The sequence below is a fragment of the Perissodus microlepis genome, chromosome 22 (assembly GCF_051167445.1).
Source record: "Perissodus microlepis isolate ML-2025 ecotype Zambia chromosome 22, ASM5116744v1, whole genome shotgun sequence".
In the NCBI taxonomy this organism is placed as follows: domain Eukaryota; kingdom Metazoa; phylum Chordata; class Actinopteri; order Cichliformes; family Cichlidae; genus Perissodus; species Perissodus microlepis.
This window is the reverse complement of record NC_140481.1, coordinates 20,992,220-21,019,016: the sequence shown is the minus strand read 5'-3', so window position 1 is coordinate 21,019,016 and position 26,797 is coordinate 20,992,220. Positions and strand designations below refer to the sequence as shown.

At 42.2% G+C, this 26,797-nt stretch overlaps 3 protein-coding genes, 1 long non-coding RNA gene and 1 other non-coding gene across 7 annotated transcripts in view; 1 reads left to right on the top strand and 4 right to left on the bottom strand.

The window, feature by feature from the left end:
• Window positions 1–1,172: 1,172 nt before the first annotated feature.
• znf687b (zinc finger protein 687b) lies at window positions 1,173–14,753 on the bottom strand. Of its 2 annotated transcripts, none has more exons than XM_084918562.1 (10): window positions 14,641–14,753; window positions 11,652–14,003; window positions 10,576–10,874; window positions 10,292–10,476; window positions 6,497–6,673; window positions 6,227–6,389; window positions 5,559–5,912; window positions 5,241–5,341; window positions 3,225–3,312; window positions 1,173–3,144 (listed from the first exon to the last, which is right to left on the bottom strand). In XM_084918562.1, exons 2-10 carry the CDS (start codon window positions 13,987–13,989, stop codon window positions 2,542–2,544), a joined length of 4,308 nt encoding a protein of 1,435 aa, XP_084774688.1. In that variant the 5' UTR covers window positions 13,990–14,003; window positions 14,641–14,753; the 3' UTR covers window positions 1,173–2,541. The 2 variants fall into 2 exon arrangements, with proteins under 2 accessions (XP_084774688.1, XP_084774689.1); XM_084918563.1 differs by having other exon boundaries at window positions 10,576–10,841.
• On the bottom strand, window positions 6,048–6,182 carry LOC146363027 (small nucleolar RNA SNORA13). Its single transcript, XR_014799329.1, has one exon. It is a non-coding gene; the product is annotated as a small nucleolar RNA SNORA13 (small nucleolar RNA).
• A 97-nt stretch (window positions 14,754–14,850) lies between the features above and the next one.
• psmd4a (proteasome 26S subunit ubiquitin receptor, non-ATPase 4a) lies at window positions 14,851–20,603 on the bottom strand. The gene is made up of 10 exons (XM_084918566.1): window positions 20,483–20,603; window positions 19,713–19,853; window positions 18,516–18,630; window positions 18,323–18,409; window positions 18,121–18,189; window positions 17,748–17,963; window positions 16,873–16,981; window positions 16,647–16,778; window positions 16,510–16,562; window positions 14,851–15,441 (listed from the first exon to the last, which is right to left on the bottom strand). Exons 1-10 carry the CDS (start codon window positions 20,506–20,508, stop codon window positions 15,271–15,273), a joined length of 1,119 nt encoding a protein of 372 aa, XP_084774692.1. The 5' UTR covers window positions 20,509–20,603; the 3' UTR covers window positions 14,851–15,270.
• The window catches only part of LOC146363023 (uncharacterized), a 23,061-nt gene continuing 14,860 nt past the window's right edge, over window positions 18,597–26,797 (top strand). The window contains exon 1 of the long non-coding RNA XR_014799151.1: window positions 18,597–18,687. This is a non-coding gene — a long non-coding RNA (uncharacterized LOC146363023). The remainder of the gene's footprint in view (window positions 18,688–26,797) is intronic.
• pip5k1aa (phosphatidylinositol-4-phosphate 5-kinase, type I, alpha, a) overlaps window positions 21,719–26,797 on the bottom strand; it is a 15,662-nt gene continuing 10,583 nt past the window's right edge. For both annotated transcript variants that reach the window (XM_084918564.1, XM_084918565.1), the window contains 3 exons: window positions 26,510–26,696; window positions 25,534–25,618; window positions 21,719–25,441 (listed from right to left, as the gene is read on the bottom strand). In XM_084918564.1, the coding sequence (XP_084774690.1) occupies window positions 25,436–25,441; window positions 25,534–25,618; window positions 26,510–26,696 (278 nt within the window). In that variant the 3' untranslated portion in view covers window positions 21,719–25,435. The remainder of the gene's footprint in view (window positions 25,442–25,533; window positions 25,619–26,509; window positions 26,697–26,797) is intronic.

Below are 26,797 nucleotides of genomic sequence, written 5' to 3'. Positions count from 1 at the left end.
TTCAGCCCAATTCTACTTTTTCTACATAATCCATCATACAAAATATAATCAAATGGAAAAGTCTCTTTTTAAAACTTGTTTTATTAGTTTTAATCTTTTAACTTTATGCATCAAGCAAAAATTTAATTATATGCAACATTCTCTGACTGGAAGAAATTTGTTTAATATTTAAACCTATTTTCTGCACATTCCAGCACATAAAATATATTTTTTTGTGTTTACACTCAGTCTTTCAAATAGATGCAAGTAAAACACAGCAGACAAAAAAATAAAGTCAAAGACTAGCGGTCCTTTTGCTCTATTTTCACCTGTAAAGCAGGAGTAGGGTAGGCGGAGGTTTATCCTGGTGCAGGTGTGCCGCAGCGGTCAGTGGAAGAATCCGCGAGTTTCTCTGTGAATTTCCCATTACGTCATAGCGCACTCGGTGCTTGCTTGGAAGTTTACGGGGGTTTTTTCGCTGTAAAAAGAAGTTTTCTTCCCACGCACAATGCTAATGGACGCTAATGTTTTTGTCACTTTTTATGGAATCAAACTTAAAGTAAGGTCAGTACTTCCACGCTTTAAACGCTGCAGGCTCATACTCTCTCCTGCACTCGATATATGATCCATTGTTGATCTGCACACAGCTGTTGTCACAAACGTCGCACTTGCTAACGTCAGTGTCATGAGACATTCTCGCAAAAAATCACGGTTTTAGTAACGCAGTAACGCAGCGTTCCTACGGGAAAGTAACGGTAATCTAATTACCGTTTTTGCAATAGTAATCCCTTTACTCGTTACTTGAAAAAAGTAATCTGATTACAGTAACGCGTTACAAGTAACAAGTACAAGTAACCTTAGTGTGAATTTCCCGAGACGTTCCCTCCTGGAAAGAAATCAGCATTGTGTTTATAGAGGTGCTCGCACTTCCACACCAATTCCAATGGAAGTAGTAAAGGTGTACCCAGGTTTGCAGTCTTGTGAAAATGTGCTTTTATGACTGACTGTAGCTGCAAGGGATAAGATTAATTATTATATAACAACATTTGGCTGATTGTTTCTCATGAAAATTACCTGGTCTGCTTCTAAACTACATAATCAGTCACCAAATCCAACCAAGTGTGCAAACAGAAAAGCATCGCACTGAGCCCGATGCTGACCTCTGCAGATGAATCCGTGACACGAGCCGGTCGTCTCTTTTACACATTTATTTTGAAACAGCACAAAAGTGTATGGCATTTCAGCAAGCAGACCACGACCATGGAAAAGAAAATGACATGAAAGTTTCCACTACTGAGCTATATAAATATGATATGACATATAAAAAGATACAAACAGAAAACCAAAGAAATCCACTCATAGGCCTCCAATAAAGTGACAGTGAAGGCCGTTTTTTAAACATATAAAAGAAATGTGAGTACAGCAAGCACTGTTGATTTAAAAAAAAAAAAAAAAAAAGAGAGAGAAAAAAAAAGATAAACATTTGTTTTCAAACACATTAAGACAACACGACCCCCACGTTCTCCCTCTGCTTTGTAATTACAATGTATAGCTAACTCTGAGAGGGGATTCTTGTTTTCTTTTGGACTTCAAATTGTTTTGAAAAAAAGGGAACAGTACAAGTACAAATACTATACGTATTCACATTATCATAGCAAGTTACTAAAACCAGAACCATTTCTTTTAGTGTAATTATATGTATTTACATGGCAAAACTCGTACACGTATACTACTGACAGGAAGCCTTACCTCTCTTCTTCTAGCTTAACGAGTAACAACATCACACATTAGTCACACTACACGGGTTACCACCTCCAGTAACCTCGCCTCCTAATGAAACGCCTCCAGAGATTCTCATCTCATGTCTCTGTTGCAGGTAAATCACACCATGTCTTGTAACATTTGATGCAATCGACTCACATACACCAACAGCAGTAATGTGTTTCATATAAATAAATATTATAGCAACATAAAACTCAGTGTCAAATTCCCCGTGCCCACAAACGATCCCCTTCATGCTTCAGGATGTCTTGGCACGATGAGTTTTTCCAGCTCCCACAGGCTGGTAAAACTGATCTAATTGCCAGAAAAACAAAAACAAACAAACAAAAAAAACGAGGACATGAAAAACGATGTGAAGTACAAAATATCTGCAGTACAGCTGTGAGGAGTACAGTGGGAGGTGCTATGTATCTACGTATGTGCTACAGTAACAAACAGGCAGGTGGCTACAGTCGGTGAAGAGTGAGTGCTCGAAATGGACACAGTATGGCTGATATACAGTATAAATGCTTTACTCTGGGGGGGAATGGTCCACACAAGAGTCCATCACAGGTGACGAGTTCATTTTAAGTGATCAAACATGCAGATACAATCGCACAGAAGAGGTGCCACAGAGGGAAACTGTTTGTGGTGGCTTAAAAAAGAAAAGAAAAGAAGAATACGACGACTGCACAGGAGCAGCTGTGTTTCATCAACATTCATATTCTACAGTATCGCCCTCCTCGGCCGTGACCCCTCGGGAGATTATCCGTCAGCTTCAGGCGACCCCGCCCCCCTCTTCTACTGGGGCTTGTCCGTCTTGTGTGCCGTGAGGAAGGCCATGCCGTGGGTCCTGAAGTGGGTGTTGAGGTCCGTGGCCTTGTCGAATCGCCGGCCGCACACCTTGCAGCCCAGGTTTCCGTCTCCGTCCTCGCCCTGTGCCTGAGGAGAACCGGCGGCGGGAGAGCCGTCTGGAGAGCCGTGGGCGCGGGGGGTGCCGCGGTCCGCGTCGCTCTGGGTGTCCCGCACTCGGTGAGTGATGAAACGGTGCCTGCTGAGAGAGCCGGCCGATGCAAAGCAGACCCCGCACTGCAGGCACTGGAAGGAGGCGGTGTCGCCCCGATGTTGGGGGATGTGGCGCTGAAACTCGGCCCCGTCTTCTGTAGTGAACCCGCAGGGGACGCAGCGGAAAACGTTATCTTCCTCCTCTGCCTCACTGGGTCCCACTGATGTTGACGCCATGGACGCCCTGGTTCTCTTTGCGGGACCGCCGCCATCCTCTGTGTTGGTTTCGTCCTCGTCTCCCGTTCTGGCCGCAGGAGGACCGACCTCACCGTCTTGCTCCGAGGAGCTCCCCGGTCCTTCTCCCCCTGTGGCTGCACGCTTCCTGGTCATAGGGGGACCCTGAGAACAAGGGAGAGCAGAGGCTAAGCAGCTGTGGAGACGATACACAAACAGAGCCTGCCCCAAGAACCTTTACTCACCTGTCCATCTGTGTTTCTGTGATGGAGTCGAATGTGTTTGTCCATTAAGAACCGACTGCCAAATGTACGTTTGCCTTCTGTACAATATCTGAGGAGTAATAATAAAGCAGCTCTATTAGTGACTGATAACAGATAAAAAAAAAAAAGACCATGATCTACACTGAAGACATTTTAAAAAGGCATCAAGTGTTCGGTGCCCTCTGCTGCACAAGCAGTGTAATAGTGCCATTCTTTTTTTAAACTTCTGCCAAGTTGATGTCAGCTTAGTATGGATTTCCATCTATGGTCACACCTTACAAGCACTGGCTTCAATCAGAAGACAGTGGACTTTAAATTACACACCTTTAACTGGGTTGTTTCAGACAGCAGATGAATTGAAAATAAGGATATTCTTAAACTTTGAATCATACAAAGCTACTCTATTGGTGCTCCAGGATAAAAACTATTGACTGACCATGGAGGTCATCTGTGTACAATGAACTCATTGTCATGTTCAAGAAACCAGTTAGGGTTGTGGAATTAACTAACTCAATGTGCCCGCCACTGTCTTTTACAATTTAAGGTTGTGCATAGGTTCCATCTCTCCAAAGTCAAGCTATCTCGTATGTATCCGAATGTGGACCCCTCTTATGATAAGTGTGGGAGTGCAGAGGCTTCCCTTATCCATATGTTCTGGATGTGCCCTAGCCTTGAAGGATTCTGGAGATATATTTCAAACCTTGTCCCTATTTCTTGGATACCACATGAATCTTAATCCATTATTTGCGCTTTTTGGCACCACTGGGGAGATGCTGCACGGCTGACCTCGTCACAGCATTGCACGTTCCCTTGTAGCTAGACGTGCGATCCTAATAAGATGGACGGGGGCCCCTTTGCCCAACCATGCTCAATGGCTGAGGGACCTTATGTACTATCTGAACCTTGAAAAGAACCGTTATGCGATTAGTAATAACAACGGTACATTTTACAAGGTGTGGGGGCAATTCCTGAAATACTTTTCCAGCCTTCAGGTTGCGAACCCGACTTCCAGCATTACTCAGTAAATCCTCCCCCCTCTTTTTTTTTTTTTTTAGTTATTTGTGTGTTTGTTTTATTTTGTTCTGCTTTGTCCTGTTGTATTTGTGATGGGGGTTTTTTTCCTACCTGGCCAGAGCTACTAAGTGGTATGGGTAGGGGGTAAACTGATAAAAGCAATTACAAGATACGTGAGTGTGTCATTAATCTGCATTCTATCATTTCAGTTCAATCAACCATTGTTAAACCTACTTGTTGTTTAACAATTCTGTGTGTATCTGTTTTTCTTTGTTGCTTCAATTTAATAAAAATATCTTTGAGAAAAAAAGAAACCAGTTTGAGACGATTTGAGTTTTATGACATGGCATATGAATCCTGCTGGAAGCAGCTGTCAGAAGACAATGCGATCATAAAGGGATGGATATGGTCAGCAACAACACTCAGGTAGGCTGTGATGTTTAAATGATGCTCAGTTGGTACCAAGAGGTCCAAGTGTGTCACACCCTCACACCATTAGCAGCCAGAACCACCGATCCAAAGGCATGTAGGATTAATACTTTTATGCCAAATTCTGACCCTGCTCTCAGACAATCAGGCAACAATTTTCTAATCTTTTACTGTCTAATTTTGGTGAGGATTTGGCGGGAACTGTAGTGTCAGTTGCCAGTTCTTAGCTGACAGGTGTGGTTTTCTGCTGCTGTAGATCATCTGCTTCAAGTTTTGACATGCTCCATGTTCAGAGATGCTCTTCTGAATACCTTAATTGTAGAAGATGCTCAGGTCATCTTTACCATGTCTGCATTTTAAATGCAATGAGTTGCCACCATGACATTGGCTAATTAGCATTAACAAGCACTTGAACGGCTGTACCTAATAAAGTGGCCAGTGAGTGTGTATTACATTTAATCATACATATAATTGCTGTAGGTTTATATTTGAGATTTACTCGTGTCTATATGCTACCCATAAACAGTGTCTGTACTGAAAGTGTAAGTTACTCACTGGCAATGGAAGACTCTTTTGTTGCCCTCATGAATGACACGCTCGTGACGTCTCAGGCTGGAGGATGTGCTGAATGTGCCTCCACAGATACGACAGGGAAACTTTGGAGATAACATCACACATAAAGACATTGAGAGAGAGAAGATTTAAAAAAAAAAAAAAAAGGATACTGAAACTTGGTCTTCCTACCAAAAGGAGTGCCTCTTTCCCTACTTCACTATCCACAATATGCTAAGCTAACAGAAAATAGATTTCGTGCACTTCTGTGTTAATAACATCTGTTCCTTTCCTTCCTGTGATCAACATTATCTGTCACACCTTGCCGTGCTCCATCTTCACGTGACTCAGATAGTCTTCGTTGTCCGTGAACGTGTTCTGACACTGAGGGCAGGTCCACTCGGTTGGAGCGCTTGGATGACTGCTGCCTCCTGTGGTAGTGGAGTGACTCCCTGGAGCCTCGTAGTCCTCATCTGCATCATCATCATCGTCCTCTTCTTCCTCTTCTTCCTCCTCCTCCTGCTCCCGACCCCAGTCCTCTCCATCAGAGTTATCAGGCTTTCCAGAGGATTTTGACTTGAGGCCAGAGGGACCAGATGCGTTGGCTGGAGCTGAGGTGGGGTTAGCGCCATCGGTCTGAGACTCCTGTTTGGCGGACGGGCCTCTGTGAGCGGTCTGAGCGGGACGACAGGAAATTGTATGAGAAGAGAACAGAAAGGCAAACAGAGAAAATCGTCATCTTGAATCTGTTCTTTGAATAAATACGATTATTTCGACTACAAACAAGTTCTAATGTCTCTATTGCTAAAGTTTTGTACTTGGTATAGAACTTAGGACGAGGTCACCGGAGGGGTACCTCGCTAAGGCCGATCCAAGAATTACTGTCTGCCTTTTTTGACGCCGCATTCATTGTAGAAAGCAACGAATGGGCAACACATAAAGGCAAAGGACTAACACAACATGTGCTGTGACATTCTGTATGAACTCACCTTAATATGCTCCATCATGGAGCCTTTTTGGGCGTAGAGCTTGGTGCAGTCAGGACACTTGAACACATGCACTTTTTGCTTAGCTAAATGAGTATCAAAATGCATGTACAGCAAAGGTTTTTGGGTAAAAACTGTATCACACATCACACATTTGTAGATCATTCTGCAAAAGGAGAAGAAGAATTCAATGGTTAGGGATCTACTTAGAGAATTTTCCTAAACAGTCTGAAAATATTTCTCTGTGTAAACGTTGAAAAGCAGCACACGTACTTGGCCTGTCCTCCGGTGAGCGTTGGGTGCTGGGTGCTGATGTGGCTCTGGGCGCTGGGGGAAGACTTGAAGGCCATGGGGCAGCTCGGGCACTTGTGGAAGACCTCGCAGTGAGCAGTCTGAATGTGGGACTTGATGGAGTTTAACCCTCCGAACACGACCTGGCAGCTCGAGCACCTTGGTTAAGAATAATGAGAATAATCAATAACAGGGATAAAATTAAAAAATAAATAAATAAATATTCCAAATGTTTATGCAAATTGTGTTTAAGTGTCAAAGATTAAATAAGTTGTTTTTCAATTAAACCCATGGATGGAATTGTGTCTCAGGACTCTTTGGATGATTGAAATCAATCTCGGACACCTATGATCATTAGTTTGCCAGGTGAGCCCAATTAAAGGAAAAACTACTAAAGAAGGATGTTCCACATTATTAAGCTGACCATCATTTTCAAGCAATATAGAAAGGAAAAATTATCTTTCTATTGCTGAAAAACATGAAATAGTTGAATGCCTTGGACACGTAACGAAAACCTTTGATATTTCACGAAAACTTAAGCGTGATCACCATAATGTTAAGAGATTTGTGTCTGAGTCAGAGCACACATGGGTTCGTGCAGATAAAGGCACAATGATGAAGGTTTCTGCCAGACAAATACATTAGATTAGGAGAGCAGCTGCGAAAAGGCCATTACAAAGCAGCAAACAGATAATTTAAGCTGCTGGTGCCTCTGAAGCCCTGAGAACATCAAAGTGTAGGATCCTCCAGAGACTTGCAGTTGTGCATAAACCTTATATTTGGCCACCCCTAACCAATGCTCACAAGCAGAAACGGCTGCAGTGGGACCAGAACTACAAGAAGACTAATTTTCAAACAGTCCTGTTCACTGATGAGTGCAACCCTGGATGGTCCAGATGGATGCAGTGGTGGATGGTTCTTGGACAGCCACCATGTTCCAACAAGGCTGCAACATCAGCAAGGACGTGGTGGAGTCATGTTTTCAGCCGGAATCACGGGGAGAGAGTTCGCTGGCCTCTTTAGGGTCCCTGAAAGTGTGAAAATGACCTCTGCAAAGTATGTTGAATTTCTGACTGACCACTTTCTTCCATGGTAGAAAGAGAACTGTGCCTTCTGCTAGGGCTGCTCAATTAATCGAATTTTAATCTAAATTACGATCTGGGCTTTCAACGATCATTAAAAATGACTGAGCCGATTATTAGCACCTTCCTCGTGCTTTACTCTCGCGCTGCTCCGTGTGGTAAAACGAGCGCACCTCTCTGCGATTCAAACGTGTCACAACAATTAAGAGGAGCCGGGGGAAGCTCGGAAAGCTAAACAGAAGTTATTTGGAGAGGATAATGGCTGCTGAAGAAAGAATGCTGTTGGTTGAAAAGAGGTAAAACGACTTCAGTGGTGTGTAAACATTATGGGTTCGCGGAGTCAGACGTGGATCAAGTAGACATAGTGTGTAAACTTTGCTACGGTGTCGTAGCTGCACCACAGAGCAACACTGCAAATTTATTCAATCATTTGAAGACCGCTCACGAAGTGACATACGATCAAACAATGAAGGACCAGCAACTTTAGTTGACATACCTCAATGTCAGTTTGATGCAATTGTGCATTGTGTGGCTACACAGCTTGCCTTGATGTTTGGTTATTTGTATGCATAAATATTATGCAGTATTTTGAAGTTCACTAAACATTAATGTTTACATTTTTCATTTATTTCTTATATTGCAAACATTTGCACTGTTATCAGTATTTGCACACTATTTTATATTATTTTTTGACAATCTTTAAAGCCATTATTCAATACATTGTTACTGTTAAATAAATATCGTCAAATAATCGAGATCTCAATTTCAGTGAAAATAATCGTGATTATCATTTTTGCCATAATCGAGCAGCCCTACCTTCTGCAACAAAATCATCTTCATGCAAGACAATGCACCATCTCATGCTACAAGGAATACCTCTGCATCATTGGCTGCTATAGCCATAAAAGGAGAGAAACTCATGGTGTGGCCCACATTCTTCCCTGACCTCAATCCTATTGAGAACCTTTGGAGCATCCTCAAACAAAAAAAATATCAGGGTGGGAGGCAGTTCACATCCAAACAGCAGCTCTGAGAGGCTATTCTGACATCCTGCAAAGACATTCAAGTAGAAACTTTCCAAAAACTCACAAGTTCCATGGATGCAAGAATTGTAAAACTGCTATCAAATAAAGGGTCCTATGCTAATATGTAACTTGACCTGTTAAGATGTTTTTGATTGAAATAGCTTTGATTTCAGTAAAATTAATCTACTAATCCTGCAAATTCAACAAATTACCATTTTCAATTCTCTACAGCCTATAAAATGTTTTGAAACTGTGTGCGTAATAATTTGGAAGAGTGCATTTTAAGTTTCATATTTTTGAAAAACATACTGTTTTCATTGGGAGTTTTGTTGAGTAACATTTGAATTATACTCTTATGCTGACTGTCATTTGAATTGATTATTTAGGAAAATCAGAGAAAAATATCATTTGCATAATAATTTGGAGCGCGGTGTATATATATCAAAATACGTTTCCTTTGTTTGCAGCAGTATGCGACTTAGCTAAAAGACAATAACCAAAAAGCTTCTTCACTTTCAACTTTCTGTTTTGTGTTGCTTTGCACATTGCCTTCTAAAGCTTTTATTGCACTATAGTAACATCACAGCTTGAAATCAAACTGATTCAAAATATCTGCGCTTCACCTTTAATCATCTGCTCCACTCTGTGTGCACGCAGAGTGAAAATGAGAGCAGAGCAAGACGAGAAATGAGTGAAACTATATATGATAGCAAAGACTGCAAAGAGTACAATACAGTTGAGCTGTAATGAAACGCGTGCAATAAAACACTGTACATAAAATATAAATATTTAAATTTTTTGTCTCATTAATCTGTCTGTCTGCAATTTACCCTTAAATCAGAAAAAAAAAAAGAAAACTGGCATGAAGGTGTCTATTTCGGCCTGAAGGTTCTTATCTATATCACATATTATGTTGCCTAGCAACCACTAAAATGCCCACTTGCAGTGTTTTGCTTCTGTAACACCTTAGAAAATCCTGGTTATAATTTTAATTTACAACAATACCATCCAATTTATATCAACAAAAGCTTAACTATACGTGCAATATTATGACACCTTTACAACACCTGGCAACCACCTAGCAACCGCTTGAAATAGCCTGTTTTTTTCTGGTCTTTTTGCACTTATAAAAGCTTATGAAAGCATGCTGTTGTTTTTCTTTCACAACAATAATAGATCATTTAGATCCAAAATAGTTGGATTATACACAACATATTGTCATCGTGTTATCTATCTATAACATGCATCTATAATGCACCTTATAAAAGCATCAGGCCTAACAATATTGTAGCCTGTGCTTAAAAAGCCAGGTAAAAGACAGTAAAAATAAATTATAGAACTGTATGAATCTTTTCTTTTTGCAAATCCTCACAGTGAGAAATATATCTTATTAATTTAACACAAGACGTTCTTAGACTCCTGTTGTAGCTTCAGAAGCTTTTTCCGCTAGTCACTGCCCCAAACATCTGCTTTGAATCAGACAGACTGATTACGGGACTGATTTTACAGTTTATATTATTTTATTTTAATAATTCTTAGCTACATTTAAGCTGCCCATTAGCAAAAGCCTCCCACAGAAGAAGTGGACATGATTTTCAAATACCTTTTGAACTGCCAGTTACTCTATTGGTCATGTCATATGTTAACCATGTTCGATAGCGTGTCCACACCTGTAGCCAATGCGTCTGGCAAAGTGCAAGCAGGCCTCGTCCAGGTGGGTCTGGAAGCTGGCCTGCCGTGCGATTCCACCGCACTCGGGACAGACATGAGGCGCTCTGTGTTTATGGATCCTCTGGTGGGCGGACACGGCGCACGAGTTAGGGAGCATCATGGGAGGCGAGCACTGTGTACATGTCTGAAAATGGGGAGAAAAAAGGAAAATGAAACAAAACAAAGTCATCAACTTCATAACCAGCAGCACGAAACATACTGTTCACTCATCCCCAAGACTCACTGAGTTAGGCGCAGCTCTGATCTGCTGGAAGTGGGTGACCAGCTCCGCTTTGCCAGAGAATTGTGTTTGGCACTCCGGACATTTGAAGTTATTGTACTGCAGCCCTTCAGCCTTCTTGCACGGCAGAGGCATCAGCGCTTGCGGGCCCTGAGGTGCTCGGCGGACGGATCGAGGCTGAGCTGCTGCTGCTGGAGATGAAGTGTCCTTCATTGGGCTGGAATTGGCAGAGATGTTGGGGCCTCCGGGTGTGGAGGAAGGAGAGGAGACTGGAGGAGAGGAGGACGAAGAGGAGAGCAGGCCTGGTCAGCCAAAAGGTGAAAAACAAGAGGAGATAAATAAAAAATGGTCAATGAGGATGAGTTACACATGAATGACATAGTTTTTAGTTCAAAATACATTTGCTTCTTTATTTTTTTTAAATAAAGAGATTAATATTTCAATGAGTGAATCATGGTTAGGTAACAAACAGCTCTTTTTTCTTTAATATTTGTTGTTTATTCATTTTTTAAAAATCAACAAATGAAAAATACCTCTGGACTTCCAGTGGACCTACTACGAGTTTTTTTACTTTCTGCCTGTTTCAGTGGTGGTGCTGGTTACACACGGCAAAAGGCTTCAAATAATGGAGGTCAGTGTATATGCGAGTAATCTATCAGCCAAAAGGTTCAGACTGCTCTAAACACTTTGCTTCAGATGCTTTTTTTTCCTACTCGTGGCTCTGTATGATGTCAAAGAGAGAAGATATCCCTAATATGGTCATTTAAGGTACCCAGCTGTGGCTGTGACATGCCTGCTTTTCAAACCTGTTTACGAGGGAGAGCATGAGCAGAAAGTAGGCTTACGGGGAGGAGAACTAAAAGAGCTCCTTCTAACTGATTGGCTGCAGGCTCAGCATGAGATAAGTAAGGATTGTTTCAAAATGTAAATCATGAAAAGCGACTCTCATAGATCTAGAAGATGAGTCTGATTGGTCCCCATTAATTCCAACAATTTTCTTTGAGATGATATCAACTAAATGATAAATAAAATATGATTAACTGATGATTAAAGTAAGTGTTGGCTGCACTTCTGCTTACCACCAATTGGCGTTATGTCTTGTTGTCCAATCATCTGCTCCACAGTGACAGGCCTCATGACCAGGTGCGAGCACTGCATGACCAGCCCTCGCTCCTTGTGCTCTCTGGCATGCAGCAGCAGGCTGCACTTATTGAAGAAGGCCAGCCTCTTTGCACAATGGTTGCAGGTCACTTCGATGCGGAGTGATCGTCTGTCATAGTGTCGTGCCAGGCTGCGCTCCAGTGCAAACGCGTCTCCGCACTCCAGGCAGCGGTAACCTGTTGCAGGGAGGGGAAGGCCCCACTCGGGCGGCGGCAGAGCAGAGAGGTCGGGCTTGTAGCTCGGCAAAAGGTTTTTACTGTTCAGAATTTTGTTAAAAGCCTCCACCAGGCTCGACTGGCTCCGGGAGATGACGGCCCCCGTGCTGTTGACGATGGAGGCGGGTTTGTTCGGCTGGAGGCCGCTGCCTATGATGGTGCCGCTTCCTCCATTTGCCGTTTTGTTAGTGGTCGTACGTACGCTGATCCCACTCGCAGCAACTGAGAACTTCGGGGAGGAGGCTGCAACGGGGGTGACAGGCAAGGCGGCCGATTTAGTGATGCTTACAGCGGTGGCAGAAACCTTGGCCTTGTCAGACGCAGCCATTTTGTTTTGGACCTTTGTGGCGGCAGCTAGCATGACGCTGCTGGCTGCGAGTGTAGACACAGGCAGAGCATTTAGAGCACTTACTTTCTGCGAAGGTGTTGTCATGTGACCAGGGGAAGACTCAGGTTTTTGGGCCTTGTTTCCTAAAACCTTACGTTCCCCAGCTTGAGCTTTAGGGTCCACACCTTTCCCTGCAGCACCACCTTTAGGCGCCACCCGTGTCACGGTTCTGGTGATTCCACCTGTGGAGGTTTTAATAGTTTTGATTCTGACTTTGAGGGGTCTGGATGGTGTTCCAGAAGCAGCAGGTGTTGCATCACCTGTGTCCCCCGCGTCAGTGGACACGGGTTTAGTTTTACCATCGTCCACCTCCATATTTTCCTCACCCGTTTTCGTGTTTTCTCCCTTGTCAGCTTTACCATCAACAACCCTGTCTATGCCGTTTCCCACCTCCATCTCTTCCTCCTCCTCTTTAGGTTCCCGCAGTTCAGAAGGAGGTGGGGTGGAGGCCACTGCAGGGCTGGAGCACCTTTTAGTTGTGACTTGAGCCGTTGATTTTGGCATCTCAGGTTCAGGACTCTCTGGTGAGTCTCTCTCTTCGATCACGTGTTCTGGATGCCTGTCCTCCACCTGGGGACTCTCTGTTGAACCTGACGGGGGAGCTGATGAAGTCAAAGATGCCCCTGAAGGAGTGTCCCCAGGTTTGGGCTGAGATGCAGTAGAGGATGAGGGCTGTGCCGAGACTGAGTCAGACTTATAACGTCGGCTCAGCTGAGTGCAAGTCGGAGAGTCCGGGCTCTCCTGGATTACCAGGGGGCTTCCCAAATCGGGGTCAGAATCTTCCTCCTCCACCTGCTGGTGTTGAAATTCAGCAGGACCACCCTTGGGAGCTCCGTTAAAAGGCTGCGATGAGCGTAGAGGGTGTGATGAGGGTGCAGAAGGTGGAGTTGAAAGCAGGGGCTTGGAAGGTGGAAAGAAAGGCGAGGCTAGTCCCACGGGCCCACCAGCACCCAGAGGAGGGGACCCAGCTGACAGAGACGAAGATGAAGGTAATGAAGCTTTCACGCCGTCTGCTCTCTCTTGGCCCGTATCCTGCTGCTGCTGCTGCTGGTGCTGCTGCTGTAGCAGCTGCATCTTTCGGGCTCGACCCACAGGGTCTCCAGACCCCTGTGCCACAAGTGGTTTAAGTCTGTTGAAAATGTTACCACCCTGCTTGTGAGACTTGGCCGTACTAGCTCCTGCTGATTCTGAAGACACTTTGGGTGTATTTACCGACCATGGTGCACCATTAGGCTGAGCCTGGCTGAGTGGCAGTGGCGTGGAGACACCAGAAGTCCCAAAACCATTGTGGTTGAGAGCTTCAGATTCAGCCAATCCAGGAGCGCACGCGCCAAGTCTAGGGCCCACATCCACCCCTGTGATCACATCAATAGTGTCCTGGTCTGCATCTACCTCCCCTCCATCCACCGTCTCGATACGCACTTTATTCTTCACAATCACACTCACGATTGAAGTGTCTGCCTGGGGGTCCGAGGGGCTTGGCGCTCTCATGGATGACCCAACGCTTTCTGGCTTCCCCAGAGGTGCACCTGCAGCTCCGTGCGGTCCCTCTGCCTCATCTGGGGCAGACTGGATGGCCTCTTTGGCATCTATGTCAGGAATGTCAAACGCTGCCAACAGGTCATCAAAATCTGGGGTCTTCATGTCCCCCATACCGGGATTACCTCCTGTAAAAACAAGACACAAAGCATGACTCTACATCCTACTACATAACCTTACATGCAAAAACTCTACTATAAAATGACAGTTATATTGTGTTTATATTTTCATGATAACCTGAAACAACAGACATGCACCTCCCTGTGATACACAAACAGGCTCCACTCGCTAGCTAGCTCGGATGCTGCATTAGCCAGCTAGCACGCTAGCGGCGGCGCTTCTGCTCCCCAAACCGCTCTCTCCGGTGGCAGGTTCAAAAATATTCCACTATGAATGGGAAACACTCGTCACTCCATCGTGCTTTTACCGCATGCAGGGCCTTGCAATAGTGACCATTTAGGAGGCGGTACCAGCGAGAGAGCGTTTTTGTAGCAGCGACCACGGTTATTTTTGAGCTACTACACTTGAGGCTGGCTAGCTGGCCGCTGAGCTCCAGCCAAGACAGAGAGAGAGACAGATAGAGAGAGAGGGGTCATTTAGCTAACGAGCTAGCGTTCGCCATTTAAAAGGCAACAGAGCGCTTCGCTGAGGTTTGGTGTGACAGCAGCGGCCACCCGGTGACAGCAGGCTCGACGAAATCACAGAAAACGGTGGCCGGGATGGGGATTTTCCTTTAATATTTCATGTATTTTTTGATTTGTTTACCTGGATGTGCGATTCCCGACTATCCTAGCTCGCTTTCAGCTGAAAATGCTGCGCTTCCCGTCACATGACCCAGCACATCCTATCAGCCTGTGATAGCGCTGGAAAAATGCACGGGAGGATGCTGCGAGCGACACGTATGTTTATTTCTGCTGGGAATTACCGCTTTTTAAAGGCTGATGGGGCTGCAGGAGTGTCACCACACCACAAACACATGTTTAGACAGTTTTTATTGCAAAAGAAACCCACAAAGACATGACAGGAGTGTGGCTAACTGTTTGGTTTCAAAGCCTGTCACCACAAAAAAAGAAAAAAAAAATCTGTGGCGAGAATTATCATTAATTGTTATAACCATGTAGAGAAATGTAGAGTGAAGGGTGCACAAGGCAATTTGAGAATGGACCATTATTATATTTTAATAGCATCAGTGTCTTTGTGGGCATATTAAACACTACATAGTTATTCAGTACTGCAGTATTTTCTTCTATATTGGTGCCTCTGCGTGTCTCGACAGAGAAGGATAGTAATAAATGTCTGAGTGCTGTCATGCAGGGCGATGCATCAGCAATCTTGTCATATATGTAGGAAATCCTGCATTAGTCTGCAATTGTTCATGTTTCTCTATTTCATTCCTCATTTCTTCTTCTCTTCATCCTTTTTGCCGTCTGGCTTGTTTCCCGTCTGGGAGGCCAGGGAGCCCATGGCGTTGCGGATGGCCTCGTTGTTGGGGTCGACACCCGGCAGGTTCTCCAAGACGCTCTGAAGGAACTCTGGGTCTTGCATCACGTCATAGTCATCTTCCTCCTGTTCAGTTAAGATACAGCATATATTATACACAGCTGCTATATGGAAGTTTGATTCTGCCACTAAAATTAAAAATGCACTGTCAATGTGATGTTTTGCAGGGAACCCACAGGTCCTGACATATATTCAGATGCTACTTTTACACATTCCACTTAAACCCCTGAATGATGTCACAGGACCAAAAAGGACCCGAAAGGATTAATTACAAGCCCCACAGAATATCTACAGGGGTCCTGTGTTGTTTTGGTGGGATGAGAATGATTGGGCGTTGGTCCTTAGCAGAGCTTTGCAGACAGTTATCTACATGTTGTAGCTGTGCACTCTCACCAGGGGGCAGTGTCAATGATATGTATGACAGCTAGTCTGTGGGCCACTGTTTCACTATTTCATAGCGTCATCACCACCAGGCTGCCCGCTGCTGGTTATTTGAAGCTTTTTGTGCAGTCACAGATCTACAGAAACTGACAGAAGCACAGGAATTTCACTTCACACACTGTCAGGATGTGGTTTTAATGTTGTGGCTCATCGGTGACCACTGTATGTATGATTTTAGCACCATTTTGTCACCTAGAACTTTGCCAGCTCATCTAGTCTGCATGTTGTCTTATCATCTGAAGAATAGTTTGCCACGATGACACCATGCTCATACAAATGAACACAATTTAAAATAGCAAACGTTTCAAAAAGACACAGGAAATACAATTTGATGCTTAAAGATGCTGAGTACATTCAGGTCCATCTCACTATTGTTAAACTTGATAGATGGATATTTATTACTGAAAGGCAAGTGCCTCCTTATATTTAATGTCTGCTAGATTGAACCCCGACTATTCAGAAACGAGCTACTTTCTTATGAAATCATTCCTCCTTCAGGTTATTAATTTAATAAGTTTTATTCGTATCGAGTCTTTGAAAGGGCTCCAGCTGTTACGTCAGTTCACATTATGTGCTGGAATACACCTTCCTTTATTACTTTATGAAAAGTCCACAAAGCATGATGATTTCACATCCAACACTCAAAAATAACAGTTGCCTTAAAGCTCAATTTAAATCATTACGATGACTCACCTTGGCTGATTCAGCTGTGTCCATGGGGGCTCCTGTGTCCATTTCACCATACTCTGTTCACAAATAAGAGGATAGTTATGCTTTATGTCCAAAAAATAAGAGTTAAAACAAATACACTGATCATAAGTGGAAGTTACCTCCTCCAGCAAGAGACATCTGCATGGCGTAGGCTATCTGCTCCTCCTCTGTCATGCTGCTGAAGTCAGGAAGCACTGCTGCACCACTCTCAGGCTGAGATACTGACATCTTCAGTAAAGCCTCCTCTGATTCTGTGTTTAAAAATAACACTTGGTTAAATTCTAATGTACTGTAATCATTTTTATCTCATAGGTAAAAATAACGATCTGTGAATCCTGCAGTCACCATCTGCGCTGGGTGTGGGCACGCCTGCCTCGGCCGCAGAAGCGGCAGCAGCTCTGCGGGCCTCTTCCTCCTGCCTCTGTCGCTGCTCCTCCATTGATACACGCAGGGCCTAAAGCAGGGGCAGCACGGTGAGATAAAAAGGCACAGGATGGACTCAGTCCACAGGACAGGAACAAGAAAGTCACTTTTCTAAATTTGTGGCAAAGCCACAGAGTACTTGAAATATGACTGAAGTCGTGTAAAAGAATGAGTACTCTGTTTCATGTATCTGGCACAAGGGCAAGATATAGATATAAGAAAAGAAACTGGGGAGATAGTTGTTATGCAGGAAATAGTTTAAAACATCCTGCTTTTATTAACCTTAGACATGCAAGTTTCCAAAAGAGGCAGCATTGAAAGTAACACCATTAAAAATTTATTTCCTAAATAAACAAATGAGCTAGTGCAGAAGAGCTGTCCTTTACATTTTTGGCCTCATGATTATCAGCTTTTATAAAGACGATGTCATTGAGATTAAAAGTCACACATTCCTTTACTGCCATTTTAAAGACTGCTTTGGAGCATCACACCCATTCTCTACACGTCCATCAGTTGTGCCAATAGCTACATCTGTTCTCTAGTTATGGAAGACCAAATTATTATCAAATATGAATAAGGTTCTCCTGCTGGTGTGTGTTATGGTCTTTGTCTTTACAGTGGTAGTGGGAAATAAACTCCCCAGTGTTGCTCACAAGCAGCAGTAGCTCTGTCAGCATAGGCAGGCTTTGAGTTGAGTATCTGAAAGGATTTTTAATTTTCTCCTTTTCTATGCAACTATTTTGGCACATAATATATCACATTATCAGCTTCTCAACCCATCTCCCTATATTGCTTACCAAGGCCAGCTCTGGATCAGCACTGGGATCCACCCCAAACTCAAAGTCGCTTGCACCGAGACCCATCATAGAGCCTCCTTCCCCGGCCAGGATGGGAGAGGACAGCAGAGCATCAGCCAGACTGGGTCCTGGAGGGACTGTGACCAGGTGGGAGCCCGTCCCCTCCTTCCCATTTAGAGTATTTATAAAAGCAGTCAGCTTCTCTGTGTTCGCCTCCTGAACAAATAGTTGGAGACAGTTTGTTTAGATATAGAAGCACCAGATATGGAAATGAAAACAAAACAATACAAAAAAAAAAAAGAAAAATGTTGGTAGGCTTTAATGTATCTCGTTTTATAGCTCTGATATGGAAGATTACCCAACAATGTCTCACCTCCTCTCCAAAGTTAATAATATCCACATTCACTTTCTCCTTTTTCAAGCGCTTTGCCATCTTCACAAGCTGAAGAATCGGTAGGTTAGGACAACAGCAGGCAGAGAAATATGCACAAACACATGAGTGCACAGACAGCAGGAGACATTACACCTTTTGCATATAATGTGTAGTTAAAGAACATTTAACAAAAGGTCCTCACATCTTTTTCATTATCCTCCACAGGACTCCCAACAAAGGCAATGATCCTCATCTTGTGGTTTTTTCCTTGTCTGTGCTTTAGGGCCAGCTAAAGAGGGAAAGGATAAAATTATGGATCATAAACTGCCATAAACTGTTTTTTTGTTTGTTTTGTTTTGTTTTTAACCAGTTACTGCAGTTTACAGGTTACACACATGAGCGACTCGGATGCCTGTGCAGAAGCAAATCTTTCCTCTGGGCTGGACAGCGTGGAGTTTGGACAGGATACGGCCAGTATCCGGAGTCAGCGTGGTCAGGACTTCACAGTTACTGCAAGAAAGCATACAAAAACCCAGGAGTCAACACCTTCAGTTGTTACCTTAACAGGTAATTAAATCTGACACACAATTTAATACACAACACTGTCAAATGAGTTTGTGCCAATTCCAAATAATCCCAGTAAAGTACACATTTAACAAATTAACAATTGGTTAATATTAATATTAAAATACTAAATATTAATTAGAATTAGCTCTGTCAAAGCAGTGTGGTGTACTAAAGAGCAGCTTTCATAAATGGCAGGTCAGACTGGTGGTTAAAGGAAGTGCTCCTCATTTAGAAACCATATGGTTTGATCGTTTTGATGTTGTGCAAATGTCTGTTTACATTAACCACGGGTTGGAAAAGAGCTAACACAGCTCATGTAACACCTGCTTATGTTTTGTAAAAATGCTTATGGTTAACCAGCAAACAGCATTAAACCTCAGACCCAGCAGCAACAGGCCAGAGGTCTGAGCTATGAAGTAGAATTTTGTGTTATCCAGGTAACATCAGGGTTTTCAGTACTACAAAGATGGACCACTTACTTACTGGGTAACTTATACTGCAAATCTAATCTGCTCCGGAGTAGGTCGGGTTCAAGATTTAAGAACAACAAGTATAAATCATCACCAGTATTCCAGAAAATAGCATCAGCATTCCTGGAAGATCGTTGGACTTCTTTACACAGATTGTATAAGGGCCTTAAGTTTTTTTTAAATAGCATCTAAAGTCTAAATCAGCCAGTCTGTTGCCAGTACACTTATCAATAACTGTGATTGGTTAGACGCTGCCAAAAACCACTCTTGCGTTAACTTAGGGAGAGAATAACACTCTTCTTGTGACCTCTTATCCTGACTGTTAGGATAAGTGAATCCAGATAACGGAAATCTACCCTGGGTATGTTCAACTTGTTTTGTACAGGCCTTAGCTGTCACAGCCTCTACACAAAGACAACAAATGCACTTCTTTATTTAGAAGGAAGTCATTGCACTGCATCCTCTGAAGACAGCCATCATCAGTAACCATGTACGACTTAAAGAAGTGTTATGACTTTAGCCACATAATTGTTTAATGAAGAGAGAACGGCTTACTTTGCCATAGTGATGAGGCCCACGTTGTTTTCTGGATTGCTGCGTGTTTTGGAGTGGCAGACAATGTTGACAGCATCCTGCTGAGCCTGTAGCCTCGTTGGCAGGAAGTCTCCATTTCTCATGTACTCACTGTTGTCCACACTGAAGAGGAAACATCACTTTAATGTGTACTCCATCCCAAAGCTTAAGAGTTAGTAAGCGTTCACATAATTCATTATCAGCCATAACCTACATTGGCCCAGTGGGTAATGTATTATTAGGAGATCTCAGTTTCTCTTAGCAGTCAGTTTCCTGTATGAACCGTCAGTATGCTTCACCGGGAGAAGCAGTAAACAAAAGTTTAACCGCTATAAAGCGTAACGGGGTAAAAACAGTCACAGCTAGCACGGCTTGCTAACGTTAGCGAGAGGTGACCCTACATATGCCGCTGGAAAACAATCAAGTAACCGCTGGTGTCAGTTAATAATTTAGGCAGAAAACACCAAACTGTAATCAGCAATATTCTGGAAATTAAGTCTCGTGGCTTGCAGGTAAATAAAGACTTTAATAAGACCTCAAATCTAGGCTAACTTTAGCTACAATGACTCAGCCGGTCGATATTGCGTTAGCCGGCCCACAATCAACTGTGCATTATCAGCCTGGCTGGCAGCGACATTTACCCCATATTCAGCTCGGTGAGCCCCCTTATAAAGTAACTTACTGGTACACCTCCATATGAACCGCTAACGGGTTTATAAACACACACAAAAATACATTTGTAGAGTTCTTACCAGACCATAGTACTTTCAAGCACCATTTTGGAAACTTCTTGTTGCTTTCTGTCGTAATCCAACAAGCTCACAGATTATTGGACGACGGTTGAACAAAGCGAAATATGATTGGGCAAGTCTTGTCTCCTTCAGGTTGTAGAGAGCTAGAGAGTATAATTAGAGCTGGTCTTTACTATTTAGAACAGCGGTCCCCAACCTCCGGGCCGGTACCGGTCCGTGAGTCGTTTGGTACCGGGCCGCGAGAGTTGAGGCTCAGGTGTGAAATGTATAGTTTTCAGGGTTTTTATCGGTTTTCAGCGTTATTTTGTTATCGTTTTTATCTTTTACTCGGTTTTCCTGGGTCTTTTCACCTGTGTTATGAATAAATTTTCTTTTTTTCGGTACCGGTACTAGTTTTATTTTGTTGTATTTATCCGCGACACCTTAAAGGCCGGTCCATGAAAATATTGTCGGGCATAAACCGGTCCGTGGCGCAAAAAAGGTTGGAGACCGCTGATTTAGAAGTTCTTTGGGGAGGGGGGGCTGGTTTAATAAGAATTAAACTAGTTCATACAGGCTTACCCCCGAAACACTTTCTTCGTCAAACCATTTATAGGCTTTGTCTTCAGTAATAAGCTATAGATTAACTCATTTATCACCCCTGAATCATCTTTTCTTTTCGGCTGGTGCCTTTAGGGGTCGCCATCATCTATTCCTTGCATCATCCTCTGTCACACCAATCTTCTGCATGTCCTCATTCACTACATTTATGATTCTCTTCTGAGGTCTTCCTCTTTTCCTCCAAATTCAGCATCTTTTCTCCAGTATATCCGCTGTCCCTCCTCTACACATATCCGAAATATCACAGCCTTGCCTCTCTAACCTTGTCTCCAAATCGCTCAATCCAGCTGTCCCACATATGTATTCATTTTTAATCTTGTCCCTTCTGGTCACTGCTAATGAAAATTTTAACATCATTAGATATGTCAGCTCTAGTTTCAGCTCCATCTTTGCCAGCAACTCCAAATCATACATCATAGCAGGTCCCAGTACAATTTTTCAAACCTTCAAGTTCCTTCTTGCTGCTCTCCTTCTTTCACAAATCAGCCTTTATACTCAGTTCTACCCACGACACCCTGCCTGCACTCTCTTAATCTCTCTTGTGCACTCACTCATCTACCTTCACTGTAGCGTCCCTCTCATTCACAGTCATGTTTAATAATCTGAATAATACAATTATTTCCCAACTGGCCACCACAGCAGATGAATCCACATGTTTATTCTAAACAGTTCAGAGTAGGAAAAAATACAGGATGATTTAAAACAGTTACAGCAGGAGGCTTTAAAAAAAAAAAAAAAAAAAAGTTTCATGTCTTCAATTCAGGTTTGCCATGCTGGAGCAAGCAATTTTCAATCCACCACAATTACAAATAAACATTAGAGAGACCAGAGTAATACATACATTATATAACGCTGTAATAAATAGGGCTACGTGTGCATCTGTTTGGAACCATTAAGACTTTTATTGTCGGGACAGGGCATCACCTCAGAGTTTGGTTTAACAGTCAAGTGAATTAAATAATCTACAAATGCGGTTTGCCTTTATATAATTCCTCCTGGTGGGAAAATTGTCAACTGGTTTAAATTATTGCACAGTTTTTTCACTGAAATATGCGGTGTAAACAAAAAAGCATCCCTTATGTTACAGTTTTCTTATATCCTTATATGCATCTCAGCATTTTTAGACATCAAATACTTGGGAAGTATTTGCAGTTTAACATGAGCCAAACATAACGCCAAGTTAAGACATTGTACATGAGAGTAAAAACATTTTGTTTTGTGTTTTACAGTAAATATAAAGTCTACACATCCCTGTTAATATGCCAGGTTTTTGTGATATATAAAAATAAATAAAAATAAAAAAATTAGATTGTTTTTCCATCTTCAGTGCGACCTATAACTACACAGTTTAACTAAAACATAAACTGAAAACATAAGTGTTGACAACCTCGGATAACTGCAATCAAATTTATGTTAAGTAGTCTGCACACACCTGCCATCTTTTGATCAAAACCACATATAATTCAGATGTTCCTGATATTTACATAGCTGCATCTTAAAGTCATAGCCATTATCATCAAATGAATGACATTATTGAAAGGTATCAATCAGGAGAGGGCATTAAATGTACCACAAAACACAGTGAAGACAGTCATGAACACGTGGAGAATATTTGGCAGTGGGACTGCAAAGACTGGACATCACTCTAAAATTTATGAAAAGACAAGAAGAAATGTGGTCATCTGGCAAGTAGTCTTCATGTGTCTGGGCTATGTGGTAGGGTAGGGTGGTAAAACAGAAGCCTTTTCTCACTTCCAAACATCCAAGCCTGGCTACATTTTTCAGCATTTTTCTACAGGTTGACCTAAAGGGGGCTGTGCAGAGGAGACACCCTCACAGTCTGTTAGATTTGGAGTGCTTTTTGCAAAGAAGAAAGTTGAGATGTACCCCCCCCCCCCCCCTAAAAGACTTCTGTATGCTCCAACAAACTATAAGTTTTAGTTCCACTGTACAGGTTATAGATCGCATTAAAGGTGGAAAAAAACCTGCAAATATCTTGGTATAATTTTACGTTAACATCAGCAAATCCTGGCATTTTAACAGAGGTGTGTAAACTCTTTATCTCCACTGTAGCTTATGAAAAGGTAGGCTAGCGTCCACCTTTACACATCAGGCAGCCATCACCATTTAACTAATGAAAAAATAGCAGTTAAACCATAATAGGTACCCCTCAGTTTTCAGTCTCACTACTCTTAGCTTTACCTAACAAAATCAACACCACCAGCTCTGTTAACCCTGGATTTACAGGTCCTGCTGAGAGGTTTACAATCATAAGACAACATCAACAGATCAATATCAGAATTTAATAAGAGACTGAGGGAAATGCTAAAGCCTGTGGGTAATTGCACCAACAAGTTATATTAAGATTGTAATAAATATAGACAAAAAATATTAGTAGCAATTAGGAAATGCTGAATGCATGAGTAAAAAGCGAATGGACAGGAATGCATAATGATAAAATAACCAAAGACAGCACATCATAAATCAGTTAGAAAGTATATAGAAGCCGTCATATATAGTTGCAGTTTTATTTAGTTTGCTTCTGGCAGCAAATAAATGTAAATAGTGGAAAAGAAAATGCAGTACCACCAATGATTATAGTTCAGATATTCAGCAGCCAAAGCTCCTACCAACTCTATATTACTCACTTTCTTTTTTTTGCACATCCTGCCCTTGTTTTCAGTGGCCACAAAGACCCAAAACAACAATAACACTTAAGTAGGTCCAACTATTCCACCACACATTTTGCAACGTTCATTTAGAAAAGTTTCCTGTGCTGTTAGATGTGAAAAATAAAATCACTTAAAAACTAACACAATCAATTAAAAACAAACACAAAAATCCCACACAAAGTACAGGTGACAGTCATGTCTGAATTTAGAAGTAGATGCTTTCTTTGCGCACGATGCACATCAGCAACTCGTAAACTGCTGCAGCTCCGCAACTCCATGACAGCGAGGGTTTGTTTCAGGTGTTACGCTGGTCAGTGATGCTGTTCTTGTCACAAAAGCGCAACAGCATTATACCAACAGTGCACACTGTGCTGGTGTGCACTGTGTCCTGTGAAGCAGCACAAACACCCTCCAAACATATCACAAAGTTAAAAACACACCTCTCTTAACACAGGATTTTCACAAAAGTTGAACTATATTGAGAGCTACTATTATAATCTAAATTGGAAAGGTCAGACTTACTGCAGGACAGTTAAAGGCCACATTAGCTTCAGCTAGGCGTAAACCACAGTGTTGAGAAAAAAAAAAGAAAAGAAAAATAGGAGTCTATTATTCTGGAGAAAAACAAAACAAGGCAAATTACATGCAGCAGTAATTTTTCATTTGTGCTGGCAGTATATATGTATATATATTAAAAAAAAAACTTATTGCAACTTTACTAGTACAATATTAATTTCAATGTCCCAACTTATTACAAAAACATAGTGATTGTACCAGTTTGTACTAATGCCACAACATGCTCTTTGGTTACCTAAAGTGGTTAGGTTTAGTGTGATTCTCCTATTTCTGTTTTTCTTGCATATATAACACAAGCTTCTCTTTGCAGGTTTGGTCCGTGACACCGAAGCTGACTAAGTCATTAGTTTTACCAGTATCGGTCTCATTTGAATACAAGCCAGTCTATAGTCCACGAGCAAATACAAGTATAAAAAGAAAACATTTAAAATAACCTGGCCTGAATATCACAGGTGATATTTAAGATTCACAGTCTGTAAAAGCACTCCAGGTCCACGGGAATACTTGGGTAAATAAAAAGCACAAGCTGAAGGTCTTTCGTCCAGCATGATTTGCATTCAGAGTAAGCTTTTAAAAATCAGAAGCTTACAATGCATGAATACAGTAATTTCTTTAAAAACTAAGACTTTATTTAAAACTGTGTTCTCAATCCTCATCATAAGGCTTTCCGTCAAAGCAGGTAGCACAAACACTACTCTAATAATAATAATCCCAAAAAGGACAATGACGTATATAGCCAGGCCTGAATGAAGAATCTCAGTTCTTCAATAAGGCAACATTTCCACACTAAATGCTTAACTGAGCCAAAAATGATCATTGGTTGTGACTACAGGCACTTCTCCTATGGGTTTAATAATAGTGTTCAATAACTACAGCATTACCGTGTCTGCAGTTACTAGTGTCGCGACACAACCGCCCAGTTACATCATCATATTGTGCAAAAAAAACAAAGACAACAAACAAACATTTCATATCCCTCTTGGTCCAGGAGATGCACTGCGTAATTTTTTTTTTTGTAAGTTCTGGTACCTCAAATCATACCAAGGGAGTTATAAGATTTCAGGAAGGCTCAGAACATCCTTCAAGTCATTCTTTTTCCTCACATCTACACCTGCAAACCAAGTGAAAGAGTATTAGTTTAAAAAAAGTTCAAATACGAGTAAATATTTTGATAGCAGAACCTGAGGTTTGAAATCAACTTACTGAGCAGTTGCTTGCACACGGGACTATGTCGCTGAGTGAGATTGCTTCCTCAGCACCACTTTCTTCAAGAGTCCTAGACTGAGCCCTGAAAACAACAGGAGAGTCATGAGGATGCATTTGAACCTTAACACAGTACGAGGCACTGGTTGTGGAGGTGAAAATACTAACAGAATATACACTGCATTTTTTACAGAAAGCTTTATGAGCTAATTCGACGCTTGTTTCCATGCCTAGAATCCTGTGCTGCTTTGGGAAAATGTTGACTTTCCTGAAGTTCTGGTTAAGGCACATTTTTGTCTTCTGAAAAGGCCTCACCTCCAATCTGTGTATCAATGGGTCATTCATTTATTCCTAAGTTTATTTGCATTCCACTTTTCAAAGTGTTTCACAATTTGAACAAAAGCCACACATTAACCAAAGGATCACACGTTCATTCCAACATACACACTTCCATACACGTAAAAACAAAATACTGAGGAACACATCATGTGAAAGCTGACCTATCTAAAAAGGAGTTTAAAAATGTAGGCCTCTAATACAGCCTGAAAGAAGCACTGCATTTTGGATCACTTTAAGTGGGAGAAGTAGAAGATTTCTTACTTCAGAGAAGGATATATAAAGTTCTGTTTTAGGTGAAACTAAGCGTTTCATCTTTAAAGACATTTTTGTTAGAATATGTTATTACTGTGTTGTTGAACTTTGTTTTGTTTCTGGTATTTTGTCCAGCTCTTGTGTATAAAGGTGATTCAAATACACCAGCAGGTGCGTGCACTTTATATCCAAAGCAGAACATTTAGTAGATGATTACAAGTTACTTCTGGTACTACCATATTCAGTTAGTGTAATTAGACATTAATCAATGCATTCAGATAACACTGGCGTGTTGTAGGAAAATGTGTGTGTCTGTGTGTACTGTCATAAAAGTGACAGGTGGATCGCTAATACACAAACCATTACACTATATGTCCCCTCTTACCCCTTGGGGGTGCTGTCTTCCTCGTTTTGCTTGTTCGAAGATTCTCCCCGAGTGTTAGACTGAAGATGACTTGCTGGTAAAAATCTGGGGCTTCCCAAGGAGGAGATGGCAGTTTCAACAGCGCTAGCAACAGGGTTGCGTGGAGGAATGGTATCTGGGAGGAGGTCAGGACGACCTGCGAGCATAACTGGGGAGAGGGGACAAAAACGGTTTATTGCTGTGTTGAAAAAGAAGCATCTCCCATAGTGGTACATGTAAGAAGACTAAATGTTTGCAGCTGTCATGAAA